Source organism: Sorex fumeus, unplaced genomic scaffold (assembly GCF_029834395.1).
Source record: "Sorex fumeus unplaced genomic scaffold, SorFum_2.1 ptg000044l, whole genome shotgun sequence".
In the NCBI taxonomy this organism is placed as follows: Eukaryota; Metazoa; Chordata; class Mammalia; order Eulipotyphla; family Soricidae; genus Sorex; species Sorex fumeus.
This window is the reverse complement of record NW_026606101.1, coordinates 49,190,882-49,215,264: the sequence shown is the minus strand read 5'-3', so window position 1 is coordinate 49,215,264 and position 24,383 is coordinate 49,190,882. Positions and strand designations below refer to the sequence as shown.

The following is a 24,383-nucleotide window of genomic DNA, read 5'->3' as shown; positions in this document are numbered from 1 at the left end:
GTGTTGGAACCACAGTCCGTTGTTAAGAACGGAGCCAGCTGGCATCACCTAGAGTTGTGGGTTGTCATAAAAAGTGAAACCAGGGCAAACATGCTGCTCTGGCATCTCTGTGATATCCTGAGGGCCAGCTCACGGGATGGCAGGAAGGTGGCAACAGGCTTCACTTCTGCCCACTCCCAGGTCTGTGATGACTCACACCACTGCAGCCCAGAGGCTTGCTGAGCCCTCCAGCCCACTGTTTTTATTCATTCATTATTCATTCATTCATTCTATTCATCAAATATTTACACAGTGCCTCCTAAGTGTCCTAGGGAGCTTAGAATACTGGTGGGAACAGATGAAGAAGGGGGAAGCAGGTGGGAAACAAGGCTACTCGCAGAGGTAAGTGCTGAAAATGAAAACAAAGTACAGAGAGGATGTGGCAAGAGGCCTTTGTAGATCCAGTAGGGCTGCAAGGCAGAAACTAGTTTGGTTGCCCACTTTCCTTAAGGCGCATCAACTGCGGCGAATCCACAGCTAACCTCCCTACTTTGCCTCTTCCAGGACTTTCTTAACACTTCAACTCGCCACTAGAGCAATTGTTTTCAAAGTATGGAAGAGATGGGGCCAAGGAAGTGGCTCAGCTGAGAATAGTTACCTCCTCTATCCAATGCCCGGGATTCAATTCCCAGCACTGCCTCCCCAAAAAGAAGTGTTTTTCCCCCAATATGAATGAGATTCTCTCCTCAACCTTTCCAGAGCTTCCAAGGAGAGTAGCAGGAGGAAGAGCGCAAGTGCTCACAAGGATAGCCAGGCCATGCCAGCTCCGTCTCCCTTCCTTCCTCTCTGATCTTATCTCCTGCCCCTTTCCTGCTGATGATTCTGCTCAGGCCTCAGTCCTGATCTGCTGCTGTCCAAACATGTCAAACAAGTTCAACTCTTGATCAAGTATTGCCTGGCTTGTCCCTCATTGAGGTCTTGGCTCACTCAAAGATTGGTTCGGCAAACTCAGAGCACTCTGCATGTCTGTGTATATCCGCCTAAGCACTTGTGATTATGAAAGCGTACCAAGAAAAATCAACAAAGGAGGAATTGTCCATGGGGCAGTCTGGAGGAAACCAGGAACAAGTTTCCAAGAGTCCATTCCCAGTGAAGCCCCCATGGGAAGTACTTCATTCCCTCTTCCAGCCCTCGTCTGCCTGGAAATGGGTTGTTTGAAATTCTAAAATGTTTTCTATCAAGGAAACTCATTCGAGATTCAGTGCCTGGGGGTTTTGTTGGGAACTGGTCATGTTGGAAGCCTCTGCCTGGAATCTGCCAGACTTTCAGGCACCCCACCCGACAAAAAAACAGATGTTCAATATCAAACATATTGCTTGCATGCTTAGGCAAAATGAGCCACTCATATATGGGAATTGGGGACCCCCTGCCATTCAGAGAAGCTAGGAGGTACCCTTGTAAGTAGACCTTTTTAAAATATAGATGAAGTGACATTTAATTTTATAATATTATATAGGCTTCAGATGTACAGAATAATAACACAACATTTTATAGGCTTACCTTATGGTCACCTTCAAAAGTTTAGTTTCCAAGGGGCTAGAGAAATATCACAGAGGGTAGGGCACTTGCCTTGCACATGGACAACCTGGGTTTGATCCCTGGTATTCCATATGGGCCCCTGAGCACTGCCAGGGGTAATTCCTCAGTGCTCCCCGAGCATTGCTGGGTGTGGCCAAAAAAAAAAAAGTTCAGTTTCCATCCCTTGGCCTTACCCTACATCCCCCTTCCCTTTTGAAAGCCACAATTTTGCTTTTTGAGTCCAAGAGTTTGTTTTGCTCTTTTGTTGTTTCTTTATCTTCATCATGTGGTATTTGGTTCTTCTTATTACTTGTTTTACTTAGCATTAATGCCCTCCAGATCCATCCATGTTGTTGTAAATGGTAAAATTTCCTGCTTTTTTGTTGAGTGGTATTCCATTTTTTGAAGACATCCCATATCTTCTTTTTCCATTCATCTGTAAGTGGACATTTAGGTTGCTTTCAAATGTTTGTCACTTAGAAAGTATGTTCTACTAAACACAAAAATACCTACGTCTGTTTTAATTGCTTTTTCAGTTGCTTTGGATTAATGCCCAGAACTTAAATAGCCAGATCATATAGTTCACCTAGTCTTAACTTTTGGAAACTGTCTATTTCCTGTAGTTGTTGCACCAGTTCACATTCCTACGTAGAGTGTTTGGGTTCCCTTGCCAACCCTTCCAGTACCTTATCTTTTTGTTGTAAGCTGTTCTCCCAGTGTGAGGTAAAATCCAATGGTTTAGATTTATGTTTTCCTCATAATGAGAGACGAGGAACATCCTTTGATGGTCTGCTGGCCATCTGTACATCTTCAGACAATGTTCGGGTCATCACCCAGACTAGCTTTCTCAGTCCTGCTCTGTTCATTTTTCCACTCAGCTTGGCACACTCCTTTGCAGGCGCCCTTCTCTCACCATCCAAGCAAATTTTAACATCTTCAACAGCATTTCCTGCCCTCATCCTGGCTTGATTTTTCTCCAGAGCACTCATTTCTATCTAATCTATTATGGAACCTACACTTTGGGTCTTGCCATTGTCTCCCGTTGAATATCAGTTGCAAGAAGGCAGGACGTTGCCTGCCTTGTTTACTACCAACCACCTAGCACCCAGGACAGGGCTTGACATAGGGTAAGCCCTCAACAGCGTGTAATGAACAAATGAAAAACAGAAAAATGTGTGGACTCTTCCCCCCCCCCCCCACATGTGGTGAGAACAGAACAAAGCAGCCCGTGGGAGGTAAGCCATGCAGTTGCTCAATGAACAAGGTCAAAGCAGCCAAAGACTTTGTGGGTTGCCAAAAATAGCTTTGAGAAACATGTTTCTTATATCTTGTGATCTCCTGCCCTCTCCCACCCCCCCCCACACATACACAGAGTTGCCACATTACACATTACCTTTAACAGCTCACTTCCCAATCCCTACAAAGGCTACTTGTCTGTCCCTTTTCTGTCCATTCAGTTGAAAAGGAAATCCCGGATCTTCTATTTTGTGCAGGTTCCTCCACCCAGGAGCTTAGCACAGTTGCAATTGTTTCTTCCTGTGTAATATTCATGTGGTATCTGTATGCTCCATTCGGCTGAGAAGACCTGTCTTGTTTGCATGGTATTCCCAGTGTCTCAGACCTAGACAAATATCTGAGTAAATGACTTGTCACTCTTCAGGGTGCCAATGTCCCTAGACTAAACTTGACTTCCTGGGGGCCTTGAATCACCACAGAGCTCCCCCCAGGACCCCAGCTTCCCAGCTGAGGGCCTGAATCTGAATCCCCCTAGCCGCCCTCCAGATCGGAAGCAGACAATGCAAGCAACTCTCGGCCTCTCTGGAACCTGGCCTCTGACACTGGACTGGGAACGTTCTTTTTGCAGGAGCCCCTGGAGAAGGCCCGACTGCTTGCACTAGTGGGGGATCAGCTCATCCAAAGCCACCATTACGCCGTGGACTCCATCAGACCCAGATGTGCAGAGCTCAGGCACCTCTGTGATGACTTCATCAACGAGAACAAGAGAAAAGAGGAGATGTTAGGGAAGTCCTTGGAGTTGCACAGACAGCTGGACAAGGTGAGCAAAACAAACCCACGGTTCCATCATCATTTTCAATAAAACCCTCCGGGTCCCACTGGGTGAGCCCACAGTTGCAGAGAAGATACAGTGCTCCATGTGAAAGTGCTCGGGATGCATTAGACATGCTGCAGATTCTTGATCATAGGAGAAGCAAAGGTCTAAATCGTAGGAGTGTGAGGTGCAAATGGTCAGACACTTAAAAGGTTGTCCACCACACAGCCCTTCAGAATGGACTAAAGGTCACTTTTCTCTGTGTGGCCCTAGTTTTGGTCTGGCCTTGGGGACCTTTCTTGATTCCCTTTCAGACAGACAGAGAGAGACCCAGACACTATATTTGCAAAGCATTTCCCTCCATTGAAATCAGATGGTAAATCCTGGTGCAGAGGCAAATGGCATAATGACCCTTCTACACCCCTACCATCTGTTGAGCGTTAGTTATGTTCCTGCTCCAAGCATAAGATGTCAGTCTTTTGAATCCCCAAGACAGCCCCTGAGAAGGTGCTAACGGAGGCAGAAACTCCTGGGCAGTGTGGATAGGCAAACAGGTCCCTGAACTCCTGATGGTTGCAGGTCCCCTGATGTGCTCAGAGTCAGTAGTGACGCCCAGCATTCAGTCCTGTAGTCAGGTGTCAAGATAGTTCAAGTCCAGATGGTGCCTGGATAACAGCGAGAAACCTTGGCGGGGAGCGACCAATCGCTCAAGACCCCACAGGGGAAACGAAATAGATGCCTGACGGGAGGCCAGGAAGGCGGACTCCACACCCCAGGTTCTGAGTGGGGGAGTACCCCCACAGGAGCGGCAGCAGCCTCAGCTGCACTGCAGCAGTGATGTCCGGGGCAAGTGTCCAATTGGCTGGGGTTGTGACTTCTGGAACCTTCCCTGAGAGCTGTTCCCAGCTAGCACCTGGCTCTGGGCCATGAGTCAGCATGCGCCATCACACAGCTGTTTTTGTGTGATGCTTGGGGCCACCCGTTTAGCTGTTTTTAAACCTTATCCCACTGCCAAAGGGAATTGAACCTCTATGAACTCCAGCTGTTCCAGAAGCAAGAGGCTCCGCCGGCCGCTGTGCGCCCTGCTCTGCGCGCTGGACGCCACACCACCACTGCCGCTTCCCTCCTTCCTCTTTCACTCCGCAGAGACTGGCCCAGGGATGAGACTGGGAGTGCTTGTGTGTTTGGGGGCTGTGCGGGGGCGGGGGCGGAGGAGGAGTGTCCGTGTCCGTTTGTCTCAGAGAGCAGTTAGCTTTTGTGACTCTGTGGGAGATTGCAGCTAAATGGTTTCTGCATTTTGTTTAAAGAGGAAGTTTTTGCAGTATATAGAAGACATGATTCCAGGGCTGGAGCGAAAGCTCAGCGGGCAGGGCGTTGCGTTGCATGTGGTTGCCGAGGTTTAATCCCGAGGACTGCATATGATCTCCCAAGCCCTGCCGGGACTGATCCCTTACCACTGAGCTGGGAGCAAACCCTGGATATCATGGGTAGCAGGGTAGCACTGTCCTGTTGTTCGATTTGCTTGAGCGGCACCAGTAACAATTGTGAGACTTGTTACTATTTTTTGCATATCTTATACGCCACAGGGAGCTTGCCAGGCTCTGTGTGAGGTCGGGATACTCTCGGTAGCTTGCTGGGCTCTCTGAGTGGGCCGCATGCAAGGCAAACGCCCTACCCCCTGCGCTATGGCTCCAGCCCCATGGGTATGGCTGAAAAAAAATAATAAACATGATTCCTTAGTATTTTGGAAATCCAAAAATTTAGGAAGGAGGGGGGAAAAGTTGCTCCTGGACACCTACATCTCATTCTCTTCCAAATGATAGTTGTTAAATTTTAAAAGCCTGTGTTTTATTGGTATAGAATAGGACACATTCCTTATAGTTTAGGGGAAATGTTGGTTTTTGTGCCATGGCCAGTGATGCTCAGGACTTACTCCTGGTTCTGTGCTCAAGGTTCACTCCCTCAAGGCACTATGGCATGCCAGTGATTGAACCCAGGTCAGTTGCATGGAAGGCAAGTGCCTTCCCACTGTACTATCTCTCTGACCCCAAATTTAGGGGGAAAATTAAGACAAAAAGTCACTGTCACTGTCACTGTCCTCCCATTGTTCATCAATTTGCTCAAGCGGGCCCAGTAACATCTCCATTGTGACAATTGTTACTGTTTGGCATATCGAATATGTCACGGGTAGCTTGCCAGGCTTTGCCATGTGGGTGAGATACTCTCGGTAGCTTACCGGGCTCTCTGAGAGGGGCGGAGGAATCAAACTCGGGTAGGCCATGTTGGCCGCTTGCAAGGCAGTTCTATCGTTCCAGCCCAAGACAAAAAGTATAAACTGAAATTTCCCCAAAGATCCCGTTTCACTGTGTCTATATCAACCACATCTTTATCCAGTCACCTGTTGAACTGTTTCCAAAATCTTGCCTGTTACAAATAGTTCACTCATGCAGTGAACATAGGTGCATGAGTATCTTTTCACACTAGTGGTTTTGTGTGCTGGGGATAGATATGTGGGAGTGGAATTGCTGGATTATTTGATCTATTTTTCTTAATGTGAGAGTCACACCCAGTGGGCAGGGGAGGGGGCTGGGGGGAGGAGAAGGAGAGGACATGTGGTACTAGCATCGGACCTAGGTTTCCAGTGTGCCAGCCATCACCCCTGGCCCTGGGAGTCCTATTTTGAAATTTCTCAGAATCTCCATTCTATTTTCCCAAGAGACTGAACCAGTTTCCATTCCCCCCATCAGTGAATGAGGGATCCTTCCTCCCCTCCTCCCACCAGCACTGGTGAGAATGTTTTTGGGAGGCCCTGGGATGTGGGCTGGTGGTTTGGTGCTCAGCCTGACTGTGCTTGAACACCATCGAGCCCACCCTGATGATGCTAGGAAGGGCTGTAGGGGACACGTGAGATTGGGGATCCACCTTGGGACTTTGCACGTGGCAGTATATGCTCCATCGCTAGAACCACATTTCCAGACATGAATGACTGAAGAAACATGCTCATAATTTCAGGAAAGGTTTACCCTGAGTTATGAGTTATGGTTTCAAAAGGGCTGGAGCGAGAGCACAGCTGGTAGGGCGTTTGCCTTGCATGCATCCGGTTGGCCGACCTGAGTTTGATTCCTCCGCCCCTCTCAGAGAGCCCGGCAAGCTACCAAGAGTATCTCACCCACACGACAAAGCCTGGCAAGCTACCCGTGATGTACAGTAACAAATGTCACAATGGAGACGTTGCTCGAGCAAATCGATGAACAACGGGAGGACAGTGACAGTGAGAATAGTTTTGGCTAACTGGGTATTTCCCTGAGAACTGAGCGGCTGGATGAGAGGCTTGAGCCCATCTGCCCATAGTGTAGTACAATGGTTAGGCCTCTGAAGTGTTCTGTGCTGTGACAGTCCTTAGTTGCCCTGAAATTTTCATCAACTCTGTCTGAGCTCAGAGCTCTTAGGGAGTGTGGTTGAACTCACAGCACAGGGCAACTCACTTAAAAAAACATTCTTATTTAATTAACTGTGATTTACAAAATTACTAATAGTTCAGTTTTAGGCATGTAATAATTCCAGCACTAATCCCAGCACCCATACCTACTTCCCTCCACCACTGTTCCCTTGTTTCTTCCCCACCTAGCACAACACATCAGATAAAGGGTTGCTTTCCATCTGGAAAGCACTCGTAAAAATCAACTTAAAAATTTCAGAAAATGGGGAGAGGAAATGAACAGGCACTTCTCAGAGAAAGACAGACTGCCAGTAGGCACATGAGAAAATGCTCAGCATCACTTATCATTAGAGAAATCCAAATCAGGACAACAATGAGATGCCATCTCACACCAGTGAGAATGGCAAATATCAAAAATAATAGAAGCAATCTGTGTTGGCAGAGATGTGGTGAAAAGAAACTGCTGGTGGGAATGTTGTCTGGCTCACTCCATAAAAAAAACAATTATTAATTTTATATAAGACATTGTGATTTACAAATTTATTCAAATAGATTGTTTTGGGCATCGAGTGTTCCAACACCAATCCCACCACTAGTGTCCCCTCCCCTCCACCAATGTCCCTAGGTTCCCTCCCACCCCCCAGTCTGTCCCCTTGGCAGGCCTTTAACAAATTTATTTCGTACTCTTTGCTCCAACAAAATTTAAAGGGACAGCAAATGGAATTATCACAAAACAAATCAATAAGAGTCAATTTGTGATGGTCGATAACTATATGATTTTAATCTATATAAATAAATTCAAATCATTTAATACAATATAATAAATGGGTATTGTCATTTACACAAATACATTTTCAATTTGGGCATCTAGAATATGTTGCACTAAATTTTATTTTGGACTGGAGCAATAGCACAGTGGGTAGGGCATTTGCCTTGCACACAGCCGACCCAGGTTCGATTCCTCCGTCCCTCTCGGAGAGCCTGGCAAGCTCCCCGTGGCATATTCGATATGCCAAAAACAGTAACAACAAGTCTCACAATAGAGACGTTACTGGTGCCCGTTCAAGCAAATGGATGAACAATGGGAGGACAGTGCTACAGTGCTAAATTTTATTTTGTACTTTGATCTTATTGTGATAATTATCATGTATTGTTATGAATGACACTAAAAAAAAAATCTGTGCTGGGGCTGAGAGATCTTACAGCAGGTAAGGTGCTTGCCTTGTACACCATCAACCTGGGTTCAAACCCCGGCATCCCATATGGTCCCTTGAGCACTGTTAGGAGTAATTCCTGAGTGTAGAGATAGGAATAGCACTTGAGCATTGCCAGGTGACAGGCCTCTTCTCCGCCCCCCCTCCAAAAAAATGTGTTAATATATTTTAGAATTTACATGAAATAGGTAAAATCTACAAGTTTAAAATTTAGTAAGGCAACTCTCTTTCTTTCCAAAGGTCAGCCAGTGGTGTGAAGCGGGAATCTACCTCTTGGCTTCCCAAGCTGTAGACAAGTGCCAGTCTCGAGAGGGGGTTGACGTTGCTTTGAATGACATTGAGATCTTCCTGGGTGCTACCAAGGATTACCAGCTTCCCAACCCCAGGGACTTCTACAACCAGTTTGAGCTCATGCTCAACCCTGAAACAAAGGTAATGTTTCTGAGTGATTCTGACTCTGGGGCAGGAAACTGACTTGGCATGACTTTTCCTTTGGCATAAGGCAGTTCAGGTAGGATGTACCAAGCAGGTCACCAGTGCTGGGGCCCGCGGGTGACCTCCTAGCCTCCTCCTGGTCTATACTTCCCAGTGAACTGATTCTACCAAAGCTGACTCAAATACTGCCTCTGACCATTTGCTTCTAAATTCTGTAATTTTGCTGAGTGCTAAGGACAGGCATCGAGCTGAAATAGATGTCGAACTTACAGCTGTCCTCAGGGCAGCCCCTCAGTCCTGGTTCAGGCCCCCTACGTGCTACTTTTGACACATGGCGATCAAGCTTCCCTCTTGTGCTGCTGTTTTCATTTTTTCCCCATTGTTCACGCTCAGTGCAGAGCCTGAGACAGTGTCCCAGCCAATAGCCAAATTCATTTTGTTACTGGGTCCCTTGGTCCTGCTTTATTTGGGGGCTAGCAGAGTGCAAGTAAGTCACCGTTCCTGTCATTGAGAGAACACGGCCAGGTAAATGTTCTTTGGGGATAACAACGGAGAGAAAGCAAGGGACATTGAGACCCCCACGAGGGAGACTTACACACTCATGGGGAGAAGAGAGATGCTTTCACTGCATCTGTGGGAGACATATGGAGGTAGGAAATGGTGCCGGAACAGCGACAGGGCAGAGGCAGAGGGGAGGGTCTACAGAGAGCTCTCAGGCTGGAGTGTGAGGCGTGGGTACTGGCAGAATGGAAGACCACCAGAGTCAGGTCAGGTCTGAAAAGCCTGGGTAAAGAGTTCTACAGGCTGAGTGTGCTTCGCCTGCGGGAGGCCTGGGCTCCATCCGGGCACCACGTGGACAACATTCAGGAGTAGCTCTGAGCATTGCTGGGTGCGGGCCCCAAACCAAATAACAAACAGAAGTAGGAGACAAGCCCAACTTCAGTACAAGGGCTGCACTTTGCCCCGATACAGTGGGGCACCCCTGCCAGAACAGGGAAGTTAGATGATGGGGCGGTGTTTGAGGAAGATGTTCTGAGTGTGGTATGAAGACTGGATTTGCAAAAAGCGTAGAGTAGGGATGGCTATTGTTTATCTTTTACAAACTCTTCCCTCATCGGAGCTTAGGATGTTGGGGTCTTTTCTGAGTACCTCTCTGTTTCCAGTTTCACGGGAAGATCTAGGAAGGTGATGGAGCTCTGTGGTGGAGGAGGGAGGCCCAATTCTCGCATGCACTATGTTTTCTCACCGGGACCCAGATCCGTAGGTCAGCTGGGCCGTGTGCAGCCGGCTTTTGGTCTCGGGCAGCCTGTATTCCCCATATCTCTCTTCCCTCAAGCCCATCACGGGAGCAACAGAGCAAGCAGGCATGACTACCAAATCTCATCACCAACTCTCCCCTCCCCCAAATACAAACCGAGCTGTCCTGACCACTAGCAGGAAGGGAATGTGGCTTCTTTGGGGACTTGGCCTCCGCTGTGTTCTCAGCTGTATCTAGCGCACAGTATACCTCAGTCTCTCAGGCCGGAAGCACATTCTCTGAAGCGAATTTTTAAAGACAATCTTTGAGCTTAGTTGAGACCAGGGGTTAACAAACTACAAGTCCTGGGCCATAGCTACTTGTAATTGATTTTCGTTGTTGTTTTGGGGAGATGGGGCACACCACGTGCTGCTCAGGGATTATTCTTGGCAGTGCTCATACGGAGTGTTTAGGATCGCACCCAGGTTGGCCACGTACAAGGTAGGTGCTCTGCCTGCTGTACTAACTCTCTGGCCCCCAGTTTTATGTATGTGTGTGTGGGGGGGGGGGTTGGGAGCACATCAGGTGGTACTCAAGGTAAACTCCTGGTTCTGTGGTCAGGGATCACTCAGGAAGGGCTTGGTGGACAGTAGGGGTTGCCGGGAATCAAACCCAGTCCAACCACTTGCAAGGCAAGTGCTTTACTCTCTGTACTATCTCTCCAGCATTTTCACCAGTTTTTGTAAAGTCACACTTTCATTATGGATTACCCATTGTCTGTGACTGCTTTGATGATATAATAGTAGAGCTCAGTAATTTTGAAAAAGAACAGATGGCCTCCAAATCTAGGAATATTTGGTATTTGTCAGTTGTCAAAAAAGTTTGCCAAGCTTTGTCTTGGCCAGCCCTGTCCTCTGAAATATTGCATAAGCCACGGGTGCAATTTTAGCTGCTTAAGTAGCTGAATGTAAAAATTCAAAAACAAGTGAAATCCATTTCAATCATGTTTCAGTGAGCCTGTCTAAACTAGTATTTTAACATATAATAGGTACTAGAACTCGAGAGCTTTTGCGCTCTTCTTTCATTTAGATGTACACACCAAGTCTTGTATCACAGGGGCTAGAACATTCCCCAAAGCAGAATGTTCCCATCGTGCAAAGGGTTTTTTTGAGAGCCCATACTTAGCAGTGCCCAGGGGCCACTGCTGACTCACTGCTTTCAAGATCAGAGACTGAACTCAAGCCTCCCTCATTCAAAACACGTGCTCCAGCTCATGAGCCATCTCTGCGGCCCCGGTTATACAAGACTTGGTATGTACATTTAAATGCTGGGGATTGAACCCAGGGCATCATACCTGCTAAGCAAGTACTTTATCAGTAAATTTTATCTCCAGCTCTAAAACTGTTTTTAAAAAAGTTTTGCTGGATGATAATAGAGTGGGTAGGGCACTTACCTTGCACACAGCTGACCTAGGTTCGATCCCTGGTATCCCATATGGTCCCCCAAGCCTCACCAGGAATGTTCTCTGAGCACAAGAGCTAAGAGTAACTCCTGAGCACCATTGGGTGTGACCCTCTCCCCATCCACCCCAAATAAAAAGTTGTGGTGATGTTACTTTAAAGCACATTGTGGCATTGTGCTGTGAAATATGGTAGTTTGGGACTTAGGTATCCTCAAATCATCCTACATAATGTACAATGACTCAGTTCTTCTAGAAGGTCAGCTTCCTTCTTTGATGGTTATAACTATCCAGTTGTATCAGCATGACAAAGAAGAGGCTACTCCAGGAGCTGGAGCAATAGTACAGTTGGTAGGGTGTTTGCCTTGCACGTGGCCGACCAGGGTTTGATTCCCAGCATCCTATATGGTCCCCTGAGCACTGGCAGGAGTAATTCCTGAGTACAAAGCCAGGAGTAACCCCTGTGCATCACCGGGTGTGACCCAAAAAGAAAGGAAAGAGAAGGCCACTCCACTTCCCTCGACCACCAGAACTAGAAAGTAGTTGCTAGAAGCAAGGGCTGGCAGAAGCAATATTCAGCTGAATCCAAGCCTTGGTGAGACTCAAGATTTTCTGCTCTTTCATGTTTTCCTGATTGCCATAGAACGTAGAGTCAGATACAGGAACATCTGGAGTTTCGTCTTTCCCCTGCTCCTTCTCAGTTTACTTGGTTAAGTCTTATAGATAAAAAGGATTCACACAGAATATATGTAAATGTGTATCCTTATTGTAGCTGTCCCAAAGTTCTCTAGACCTACCCTCGGAATTCACCTTATCCAGATCACTTACACTCTTTGCTACAGTAGTGCCTTTATCTGGGGGTACTTTGCTCATTTTGAAATTCTTCTGTTTGGGGAATTAACCTAATAGTGGCCAGTGGCCATTCTTTCCTACTATTAGGAAATATGTCCCAGTGAACACATGTCCACTCAAAATATAGTTACCAAGAAGTCCTGGAAGCATTCCCAGAGCTGAAACTACAAGCCCAGAGAGAACAGAAGCCCCCAAAGGTCTCTTGAGGGACACAGAAGCACAGTTCTGGGGGATGAGTTGCATATGAGCACCCTGAGGAGAAGAAGGGAGAGCAAAAGCATCATATCTTCCAACTCAGTGCTGTGATCTGCCCATTATTTGCTTTCTTTTCTTCGTGTGATCACAGTCGTGCTAGTACTTATGCTTTTGACATAGTTACTACTGCACCTTCAACACCACCCAAGTGGCAAAGACCCTCCACCACTATCCTTCAGTCACTTCTAGTCTGTCTTTCTTCCAGCTCCTACACCCCCTCTTCTCCAGCGTGGTAACCTCAGATTTGTAGTCAAAGTCCAGGGGTTTGTAATCAATCAATGGCGTATGATGCATCTCGAAGAAAGGTGAAATCTCGCCTTTTGCTGCTCTGTGTGTGGTGCAAGAGGTGGTCATGGTGAGAAAAACAAGTTAGAAGAAGAAGGACAAAGGTCGAACAGCCTCACACATGTGATTTGCTTCTTTGTTCTTGCAGGTCAAAGCCCAGAAAGTCCTGCAGAAGCTGACAGATGTGCAGGAAATATTTCACAAGCGGCAAATGAGTCTGATGAAACTTGCAGCCAGACAGACTCGCCCAGTGCAGCCCGTTGCCCCCCATCCTGAATCCTCCCCCAAATGGGTATCGCCAAAAACCATCCAGCCCTCCACATTGGGTAGGTTATTAGTAAAAGAAGGTTTGTGGCTTTCTGTTTCATCAGTCAAACCCATGAGATTGTGGTTGTCATTCACAGGATCTTGACATGGTATTTGCAGCTGCTGTAGGAATGGAATAATACAGACATTAGAGATTTCTATGGTTAGATACAATTGAGGGCTGGAGTGATAGCACAGCGGGTAAAGCATTTGCCTTGCATGCAGCTGACCCAGGTTTGATTCCTCTGCCCCTCTTGGAGAGCCCGGCAAGCTACCAAGAGTATCTCGCCCTCGAGGCAAAACCTGGCAAGCTCCCCATGACATATTCAATATGCCCAAAACAGTAACAACCAAGTCTCACAATTTGTTGTGAGACATTACTGGTGTCCGCTCGAGCAAATTGATGAACAATGGGAGGACAGTGCTACAGTGCTACAGTACAGATACAATTGAAAGCCTAGATTCAAGTCTAACAGTCTACTTAGTAGAAGAATAATGCAACTGCACAAATAACTTTAGCCTGGATTCAAGTCTAATAATCTACTTAGTAGAAGAATAATGCAACTACACAAATAACTCTAGCACAAGATAGACTTTATTGAGTATTTTTAATTTTTTAATTTTTTATTTATTTGCTGAATCACTGTGAGAACAGTGACAAAGCCTTTCAGTTCAAGTATCGGTCAGTCATACAATGATCAAACACCTGTCCCTTCACCAGTGCACATTTTCTACCACCAAGAACCCCTATATACCCCCCTCCCACCCCCCTCCCACCTGTGTGGCAGATTTCCACTTTACACTCTCTCTCTCTCTCTCTCTCTCTCTCTCTCTCTCTCTCTCTCTCTCTCTCTCTCTCCTTTGATCACATTCAATATTACGACAAAAGACCCACCACTGTTATTTGGAATTTTCCCCAACATTCAGACCTGCCACAAAGGCATCATTAGAAAATTTGTTTTCTAATGTTGATTATGAAGAGCATATGATGTTGTGTGGCCACAATAGCAGCCATGCGAATTTGGAATTCTAATATTTTAGTAAAAAACCTAGAGGGATTACTGCCAGAAGTCCCTGGGTTCCGAGATTAGTAAGTGTGCCTCTGGGTTCATGGTCGGTCAGAAGCCAGAGGAGGTATTTGAGGGTGGCAACCCTGAGCATTGTCATGGCGAGGAGCAGGGAGAATTCCACCCCCCATCCCATGAAGCCCCACGTGCCTCGTCAATGCAGTCACATACCTGGCTGTTCATTAGGCTCTAAAAAATGCAGGACACCATGTCGCCACCACAGAGGGGAACAGGCGGAGGGACAGACCCCCTTCCCCTCCCAGGGTGGCATAGCAACATAGTTAAATACACAGTCCAGATGCATTTTGGTTGGGCATTATCTTTTGCTCGGATTTTCCCACCACCAGTCAAGCCTGATTTTCAGGGAGAAATGTTGGATGATTTACTTTCTTTTGATCACTTTGCATATAAGGAAATGTCGTGCAGCCGCATAAGTGGCCGCGTGGTTCAGAAAAAATGTCCTGGTACCCGTATGCCAGAGCCATGTTTGTAGAAGCTCATGGTCACCGGGATTCCAGTTGGAGAAGGCAGGATGGCAGCACCTACCCCTTCTGGGACCTCCTGGTGATATCGGCTCTGTTTGGGGCCCCAAGCATTCTCTGGGAGCTGTGGGGCCCTCCAGCCAGTTTTCTTCTTTGTTGCTGTGTGCTGTAAGATGGCACTGGGGGGGCCTTAAATATTCTTTAAAAGCCCACAAAATTCTGTTGTGGTAGAGTGAAAAAGTTTCATTTTTTTACCTTTTGGGGAGTGAGTTGTTGGACCACATCCAGCAATACTCAGGGATTACTCTTGACTTATTAAGTGCCTAAATAGTGGGGCTTAGAGGAACATATACTGTGCTGGGGACCCATCCAAGGTTGACCACACACATAGCAAGCTCCTTACTCCTCATATTATCTCCATAAATCTTGTTTATTTGGGGGCCATACTTGGAGCTGCTTGGGAATTACTCGTGCCTCTGTACTCAGGAATCACTCCTTGCAGACTCAGGGGTCCATATCGGGATGCTGGGGATCGAACCCAGGTCAGTCATGTGCAAGAAAAATTCCCTACCCATTGTACCATCACTCCAACCCCAGCCCTGATTGGTATTTTTTTAAAGATAAAAAAAATAATAGATGGTTCTGGAGACTTCTCAGTGACAGAGTGCAAACATCATATGTTTAAAGTCCTAGGTTTGGTTCACAATACTACTCCAGAACAATTAAAAAAATTTTTTTACATGGTTTAAAGTGCTTGCCATGTATGTAGCTAACTTTGGATTTGATCCCAAGCATTGTATATGGTCTCCCAGCACCACTAGGTGTGGTCCAGAAAACAAATTTAAAAACAGTTTAGTCCACACAAAAACCCTATACGGTCTTAATTACAATGGCTTATTCATATGGGATCAGGTAATTCAAGTCTTAAAATCTTTTTCTTTGTCAAGTTTGTTTGGGCTAGTTTAGGTCCTTTTCACTGTCATATACACTTTTTAAATTTCCTTTCAACTATGCTGGGATTATGATTGAGATTGCACTGAACTTAAAAATTATTTGAGGGGAGAACTGTTACCTTACCAATATTGAATCTTCCACTTTATAAACATTATTGCAATATGAGATTCAGACCTGGGCTTTTGTTCTTGAGGAGATTTTAAATAATCATTTCATTTTCCTTACTTGTGATCAGTCTGTTCAGGTTTTCTATTTCCTCGTGAATCAATCCTGAGAGATTGTTTTTTATTTATCTATTCTTCCTTTCCTACCTTCATTTGGTTAGTAATTATTTTAGTATTCTGTTTTAATTCTTCTATTGGTTTGTAGCCAATATTTTTTAGATAATTTCCCTTAAGGGTTATCATAGCATCCTTAATTTAACACAATCAACATTTTAACACTTTATTAAAAGTATAGGAAACTTTTATTGGTATAGTTCTATGCCTCCCACTTGTCTTTGTGCTTTGTTATTATAAATACTATATCTACCTATATTAGCACTCCAATATTATACTGTAATTTTTAAGTTATTTATATTTTATTGGGGAAGGAGTGCATCCTCACAGGCTACTTCTGGCTGTGGTCAGGAGTGACCTCTCACAGTGCTCTGGGTGGTGATGGGGATTGAACCAGAGTCAGCAGCAGCAACTATATAAGAAGGGAGAGTCTTACCTACTGTGCTGTCGCTCTGGGCTATAATTTTTACTTTTAATAATTATGTATCTTTTAAATAATTTAAGAGAAAGGAAGAAAAATATTTACTCAGTTTTTAAAACGCTTTTTAGTGTTTATTCTTTACTGTAGATCTTAGTTACCATCTTGTATCATTTCTCTTCATATTAGAGGACTTTTAGTTTTATTTTGTTTATTTGGGCGAACATATCTGACTGTGCTCAGAATTTACTCCAAGCTTTACACTCATAGGTTGCTCCAGGGTGGGAGATGGGGGGGCGGGGTGACTCAAGGAACCACATGGGATGCCAGGGATTAAACCAGGGTTGGCCTTGTGCAAGTACCCTACCACTGGGCTATCTCTTTAGCCTATTTGATTAAAGAACTTTCTGTTATGCAGATCTGTTACCAAATTCAATTTCTGTCAAAAAATTATGGGCTCCTTTGGAAATTTTCCACTACAATTTGGAGTGCCCTGTCTGCCATCATATATTCCTTCTTTTAGAAATAAGTCTTGGTAACAGTTAGTAAATTTCCTTCTTGAATGTTTCCATTTTCTTCCTTCTATCTAGACCTTTCTGTCTCTGTCACACATTCACACAGATACACATGTTCAACACAAACATGTATGTACACATCTATACTCAGACACACTAATGAATACATAGCACTGACACACACAGACACTCAGATATAAGGACAGTTGTTAAATGACTGTTTCAGGACATGGTTCTCCTGACTTCTCATGAAAAGCTCTTTCCCAAATTAAACGAGGTTCACTTTTGTTACTCTGACATTCTCCTTATTTTAACACATTAAGGCTGGCACTGTAAATTGTTTCTCACCATCTGGCAGCTTCATTAGCAGTGTTCTGCCTTGTCGGATGGCCCCAAACTAAAGTGTATTAAGAAATTTTGGCAAAAATAACCATTTCTGTTGGTACAGCCTGTCTCATGTTTGCATCCAAGTGTGAACCATTGGAAGGACCCTCCATCTGATGTGTGACTTCCAAGTGTGAACCATCAGTGGCACACACATAAAGGAACAGGTCTTCATTACAAGTAAATAAAGCATGAGCGATCTGTTGTTTGTTGGCTTTTTAATGACAAGCTATTCAAGCTAAAAACCGACTCTCCTAGGGTAACTAATCTCAATCAGGCCTGAACAAGTTTCCCTGATCTTGGTCACACAACTCTGTCATTTTACAAAACAATTATGCCCTTTATTTGGAGAGTGACCGCTGAGAGCAGGTTTGCATACACGAGTTTCTAACACATTTGTCTGATTCCTTAGTGATTGAATCTTTGCCAAAATAAACTATCGTATTTTCACAGTGAAAGGACCATGGACAAAGAGCTTAGAGATGGGAGTTAAGACTCTCAGCCCTGACTCTTGTTGGGAGCTTGGGGTACAAATTTAACTTCATAAAGAAGTTCATAAAGAATCTGACAAAATTCTTTTTTACTCTGATAGCCTAAAGGTGCCAAGGACTTGCCATGACCTTTGTGACTTATTGAAATCTCATGAAAATAGACTTTCTTATCATTTCACTGATAAAGGCTGTCAGGCACAGGTTTCTCTGAAAATGGGTATCTCATTCATGGATGAGCAAGACATGAGCACGAGCACTATGGACCCACTTTCCTGATTTAATTTTGTGACTGTCTTAAAGGACAGGTGCTTCTTAGTCAAGAAGGTCATCCATTACAATTCAGGTTTTTCTGGTGTCCAGTTAGTAAGCCCAGGGTCACATCACTCATAGGGATCCTACAGAAATTGAAGACCTCAAACTATAGTTTCTTATTAGATAATAGCTTCAGGGCTCATATCACTTGGGAAAACTGTGCTTCACTATAGATTGGAGCAAAACAGTTGTTATGTTTGGAAGATGGGACCTCTAAAGCAGTTCTCAGGGCCAGTGTCATTCACAGTGACATTCATCCCAGCTGTCTGAGCTGTCTGAGCTGGAGGGTTCAGTGTTGCTGTGGTGTCAAGGGCCACTGGGGACTCTCAGGGCCATATCTCATGGTGCTCAGAAACATTCCTGGTTTCAGTTGACTGAGCTTATAATATAGGAGCCATCTAGTACTAGAGGTCAAGTTTGAGGACTCACACATACTAGGCATGTACTCCAGCCCTTTGAGCCTTCTTCCCATTCCTTAGCATAACTTAGTTATGAAAATAACAGTAGCAAAGAAAGCCTGTCAACCTCCATCAGATCTAGTACAGATCTATTGGACCTAGAAATGCTCAAATTCTGTCTTGGCTTCATTATCACACATGTGAGTTTCCTAACTGTCTATGTGCAGGTGATGATGGTGACAAATAAGAATTGGAAATAACACTGACTTATTTATGTTGTACCATCATCTCCGGTAAAACCGAGCTAAAAAACCCAAGGCTTTAGCAAAGCTTCTCACCAAGTCCCAGTCTTACTACTAAATGCCGTGGAGGCTACAAAAAGGATCTACCCCAGGTGTTCAGGATCCTGTGGGGGAGAGGAAGTGGGAGATAGAGGAACTGAGAGTAGTAAGAGCTCACTGGCACACAGAGAGAGAGAGAGTGAGAGTGAGAGCGAGAGTGAGAGCGAGAGAGAGAGACAGAGATAGAGGGAGAGAGAGGGAGAGAAAGAATATGAGTGGGGCCATTCCAAAGAATAGTAAGAAAATATGTCAGGTAGTTGTGTTTGAGTAATTTTAGTGTCTTTTCAACATTGAGCAAGCACAAATTACCTTTATTTTTAAAATCTCAATATATTATGGTACCTGGACATGAATCTGACCCTTTAATCTCAAAACGGCATCCAGTGCGATATTTCATAGTACAAATGATAAGTGCTAAAGCACCAGTGAGTGAAACTGTCCATAGCTTTGACTATTCAAGAAAGACCTTCTGGATAAAGTGACATTGTATCTGGGTCTTTAAAATAGGATTGGTGTGGGGCTGGAGAGATAATACAGTGAGTAGAGCACTTGCTTTGCACAGGTCCAACCAGGGTTCAACCCCTAGCACCCCTTATGGTCCCCTGAGTCTTCCAGGAGTGATCCCTGAGCACAGAGCCAGGAGTAAGCCCCGATCATCACTAAGTGTGATCCCAATGAAAAGAAATAAAAGGAAATAGTGGAAACTGCTATTTTTACCACATTACATTACTTATTTGAGGAATTTTGGTCCTTCGTGTGATGCTGGGTCCTTCGTGTGACTTTTGACTCTTTGCATCAAATGTCAGCTGGCCAAATATAAACTTGTTTTCTGCATCTCTCTTCCACCTCCAGTTTCGTCCACCTCCTTGGAAGACATGCCACCGCTCCATTGAGCTTTGCTAATAAGCACCACCAACGTGGTTCAACAGTTTGCCCCAGTCAGGCTAAGGTCGTTGAATTACTGATAAGCCGAAGAGCTGAATTAATGACAGATTTTCCTTGTCCCTCTAGCTTCTCTTCAGAAGACATCTGAGGGATCTTATTTGGAGCCAGGTTTGGACTCTCTCGGAAAGGAAGGTGATGTGACTAAAGTTGAAGTCAAGGTAAGAGCCTTGTTCTTATTGCCAGAAATTTATGGCATGAGACTGTTGCCTTTACTAACAATATATCAATAAATTATGTTTCCCTACTTTATTCCAGTCATCTCCTTCAAGAGTGTGCCCTTAAAGGCATGCAAAAAAGAGGACTATCAGGAGCTGAGGGTTATAGGATTTCAGTTAGAAATGACAAACCTGTCCTATACATCTCATAATTGTTGCTAGATATTGTTTTATTGAGGGAAAAATCACTTTAAGCATATTAAAAAGTACCTAACTTCATATTAAAAAGTGATAGGATAGTGTGTGGCTCATATAGAAAAACAGCATAGGAATTGCAAAGAGCTACAGACACACTTACAAAGAATACATATTTGTACTTTATATATATATATATATGTATATATACACACACAGGCTGGAGCGATAGCACAGTGGGTAGGGTGTTTGCCTTACATGCAGATGACCCGGGTTCGATTCCTCTGTCTCTCTTGTAGAGCCCAGCAAGCTACCGAGAGTATCCTGCTCACACGGCAGAGCCTAGAAAGCTACCTGTGACATATTCGTTATGCCAAAAAACAGTAACAAGTCTTACAATGGAGACGTTACTGGTGCCTGCTCGAGCAAATCAATGAATAACGGGAGGACAGTGATACAGTGCTATATACATTACACACACATACACATATATATAATATGTAACTCTTAAGCCCTGAAAGCTCTTATTGCCACCATATAATATTCTTGGAATAAAAGGTAAATTATTCACTAGTTGAACTCTCATAAGATATTAACATTGGAAATGGTTAGGGGAAGAGTACACAAGAATTCCCACTATAGTTCTTTGCAACTTCATGTGAATCTGTAATTATATCAAAATATAGTTGATAAAAGAAAGAGCATCAAACTTTAGAATAAGGCAGACCCAGATCTAAGTGGTGTACTCTCTCTGATGGCCTCTCATCTGGAAAAAAAAATGTGGTTAACAAGAGTTATCTTGTAAAACTATTTTGAGCATCAACTATAAATTTGCAACTTGCCAAGTGCTGTAAAGAACTGAAACAAGACCAAATAAAATGAATTATGATTACTATATTGTTGTAAAACTTCTCCAGAACTCCCTTGCTCTGCCTAACTTGAAAATTAAACTTTGAGCAGACCAAATGGGTCTCACACCAGAGACCTGAAGACCAGGTATGTCAGTGAATGTGAGCGGCAGTTTGGATACATCATCCATTCCTAATGGGTTCAAGTGTAAAGATTTTGCAGGGAAACACCTCTGACATTTTGAGAGACAAGCAGAAAGCAAGATTTAGTGTTTTCCTCCTATAGCACAGCGGGTAGGGCGTTCGCCTTACAAGCGGCCAACATGGCCGACCTGAGTTCGATTCCTCCGCCCCTCTCGGAGAGCCCGACAAGCTACCGAGAGTATTCGATATGCCAGACACAGTAACAACAAAGTCTCCAATGGAGACGTTACTGGGCCCGCTCGAGCAAATCGACAATCAACGGGAGGGCCTTTACCTTTACCTTTCCTATAAGTAGTAACACAGTGGTAGCTAGGGTTTCCAGACACTTAGAGAGAATGGACTCTGTCAATTGGTTGATTCAACCATCCATATTCAGGACTGCTTAGGATATTGTCCTTGCCAGTTTGAAATTCCTCACATTTGGAGGAATTCCATCACTCTGTCTTCTAGAATTAGCAAATAGGTTACAACTTCATAAGTCTTGATTAGGCACTTTGGAAAACGGCAGTTTTTGAAATGGGCAAACAAAGTTAAATTCTAACTTGGCATCCATAAGTTTGTTTGATAAGTGAAATATACATGACTTATGTATGTCATATATGTTGGCTTAACTGAACTTCCACCTCACCCTTTCTGGGTTTCAGAGGTTATCTGTGAACATTGGGGTGTGTGCATGAAAGTCATGACCAACCCTGAACACATGTGTCCTCACCCCTAACTTATAATGGGGTAGTTCACATCTTGATGACTTACTTGAATCATAGGCTTCATATTTCAGGCCTGCACATATTATATATATTTCCCAGGAGCTGTCAGTATGTAGAGATTCTTTTATAAAAGAATTAAAATGATGGGGAGATTGTTCAAAGATAGAGCATTTAACTCACGTATGTTATTCCCTGGGTTTTGGTCCTCTAACATGTCTTTAAAAAAAAAACCATGACAGAGAGATAGCACAGCACTAAAGACACTTGCCTTGCACACAATCAACCCCAGTTTGATTCTGGCACCACATATTGTTTCCACCACGAGTCACCCCTGAGCACATAGCCAGGAGTACACTCTGAGCATCAAACCAGGTATGGCCCCAATCAAACAAACAAATAGGTACCAAGGATGTTGACTAACCCCCGGAACTATCATTCTGCCTGCATTTTTATAGCTAATGTCCAAATCTTCTGACAGTGAATCCTTGGGAAACAATTCTGACAGCCTTTTGACCTTGATTTTGGAACTCAAACATGACCAAAAATGAAACGGAATCCCAACCAGGCAAGGCAAAGATTCCATAACACTGGGATTCGAGCCCTTCCCAATTCTCATAGTAAGTTGCTATAGGGGAAAAAATAGCTGTACACAGAAGCCAGTAATGACCTCTTTCCGAAAAAAGGCATGACCTCTTCTCACTCTTCTTAGACAAGGGTGACCTTTGGAACTTGGCGAGCTAAACTTGACAGTCAGCTGAGGACCAGGGCCGGGTGTGAGCTGGCCGAGTTGCAGGCTAGTGCTTGTTCACTGACGTCAGCTGGGAGAGCGGGGCCGAAGGAAGATTCACCGGAGTTGTTGGCAGGAGCCATGCGGCTACTTCCTGTTCTCCTCACCAGCTGGCAGCTGGGAGTGACTAACAGCGCTGCTCAGATCACAGCCTCCTTGGAAGCTGGCATGACTCCAAAGGCTGATGGGAATTCCTTCTTTCTCTAATGTGAAGCCACAGGATAAAGGAAGAGAGGCTGGCTGTGAGCACCAGTGAGCAGTAAATGAGCCTGTGCATCTGTTAAAGTGTTTTCAAGTAACTGAGGCCTTTCAGACTTCCTTTCAAGCAAACAGGCACCTTATGAGACACATCAAAAAAAAGGGGGTAGCAATAACTACACAGCCAAGGCTGGAACTGGAAAGGGAGAAAAAAGTGGAGGGTTCTTTACACGGACACCTAATTGATAAGAAGATCAATATTGCTTTGCTTATCTGCTAAAACATGTCACTTCTGTAGCACATAGATTAAGAAGTCTTTAAAGATGCTAAAATTGGAACTACATTAGTAGTACAGGGGATAAGGCACTTGCCTCTAATGTATCCTTCCTGGTTCAGCTCTAGTACTATCTATGGTCCCCTGAGCACTGCCGGGGTAGCCACAGTTTCTAGCTGCCATGGATACTGATGCCGTGAAAATCTTCCTGAAGAGATCCACCCTTCTGGGTACCATTTGTTACTCATGGGAAGAAGTTAACCACAATTATTGAGAGTCTGGAAATTGACTCCAATCCCCTGGAGGGATTGGAGACATAGTTGGGGGGAGTTACTGTAGATATGATGATACAAAAGTCATGAGAGCCAGAACTCGAGTGGAACCTGAAGGTGTGACCGACTTGCTGCAACGCCTCAGTCAAGCTTTCATGGAAGAGATGTGGTTTTTGGTGGGTGAGCCTGATGGTGGGTTCTGAGACAGAGCCTACTCCTGGGGAAAAATAGTACATACATTTAGTTTGCAACGTGGTGGCAAGGATTTGAGACTCTTGATCCCAATTTTGAGAGACATTCTAATGTGCATAAGTACATTTCACAATTGACAGAGAATTCATCTATAAGAACCCACTGATGGGGCAGATATCACTGCATTCTTTGTTTTGGGAAATTCACAGTCACTCACATCCTCAGTAACTCCCACCCGGAAGCAGCAATCATCACCCAGGCAAGACCCTCCGTCAACACAAAGATTAGTACTTGCTGAGGGCAAACTCAGAGTCTCATCATGCCTGGTATGAATGCCATCCCTTTGAGTTCTCTCTTGGGTCCGCTTATTGATTTTTTCAGCAGTATTTATGGGCATTTCTAAAGCTATTCATAATCGATTGTTCTAGGCATATAGTTTTCCCAAAATCCCACCACCAATGTCCCTTTCCCTCTACCAATACAGGTTCCCTCCAACACCCCCGTCTGCCTCCTTGACAGGCATATAACAAATTTACTTCATATAACTTGTTCCAGTAAAACATAAAGGAATGGCCAATAGAACTATAAGAAATAAATCAATAAAAGCAATAAAAGTCAATTTGTGATTATTCAGTTCTATATATTTTTACCTTTCTTAATTTAGTAGAGGACAATCATACGCACCATTCGTGAATGCCACACTCAGTGCCACATGATAAGTTTCTCTTGTTCTTTAGAGAAACTTTTTTAAAAAATTTATTGAATCACTGTGAGATAGTTACAAGCTTTCATGTTTGGGTCACAATCACACAATGATCAAACACCCATCCCTCCACCAATGTATATTCCCCACCACCAGTATCCCCAGTGTCCCCCC

At 44.5% G+C, this 24,383-nt stretch overlaps 1 protein-coding gene across 2 annotated transcripts in view; it reads left to right on the top strand.

The window, feature by feature from the left end:
* MCF2L2 (MCF.2 cell line derived transforming sequence-like 2) overlaps window positions 1-24,383 on the top strand; it is a 256,628-nt gene that overhangs the window by 133,637 nt on the left and 98,608 nt on the right. For both annotated transcript variants that reach the window (XM_056121975.1, XM_056121974.1), the window contains exons 11-14: window positions 3,422-3,613; window positions 8,501-8,692; window positions 12,932-13,109; window positions 19,741-19,832. In XM_056121975.1, coding sequence (XP_055977950.1) covers window positions 3,422-3,613; window positions 8,501-8,692; window positions 12,932-13,109; window positions 19,741-19,832 — 654 coding nt within the window. The remainder of the gene's footprint in view (window positions 1-3,421; window positions 3,614-8,500; window positions 8,693-12,931; window positions 13,110-19,740; window positions 19,833-24,383) is intronic.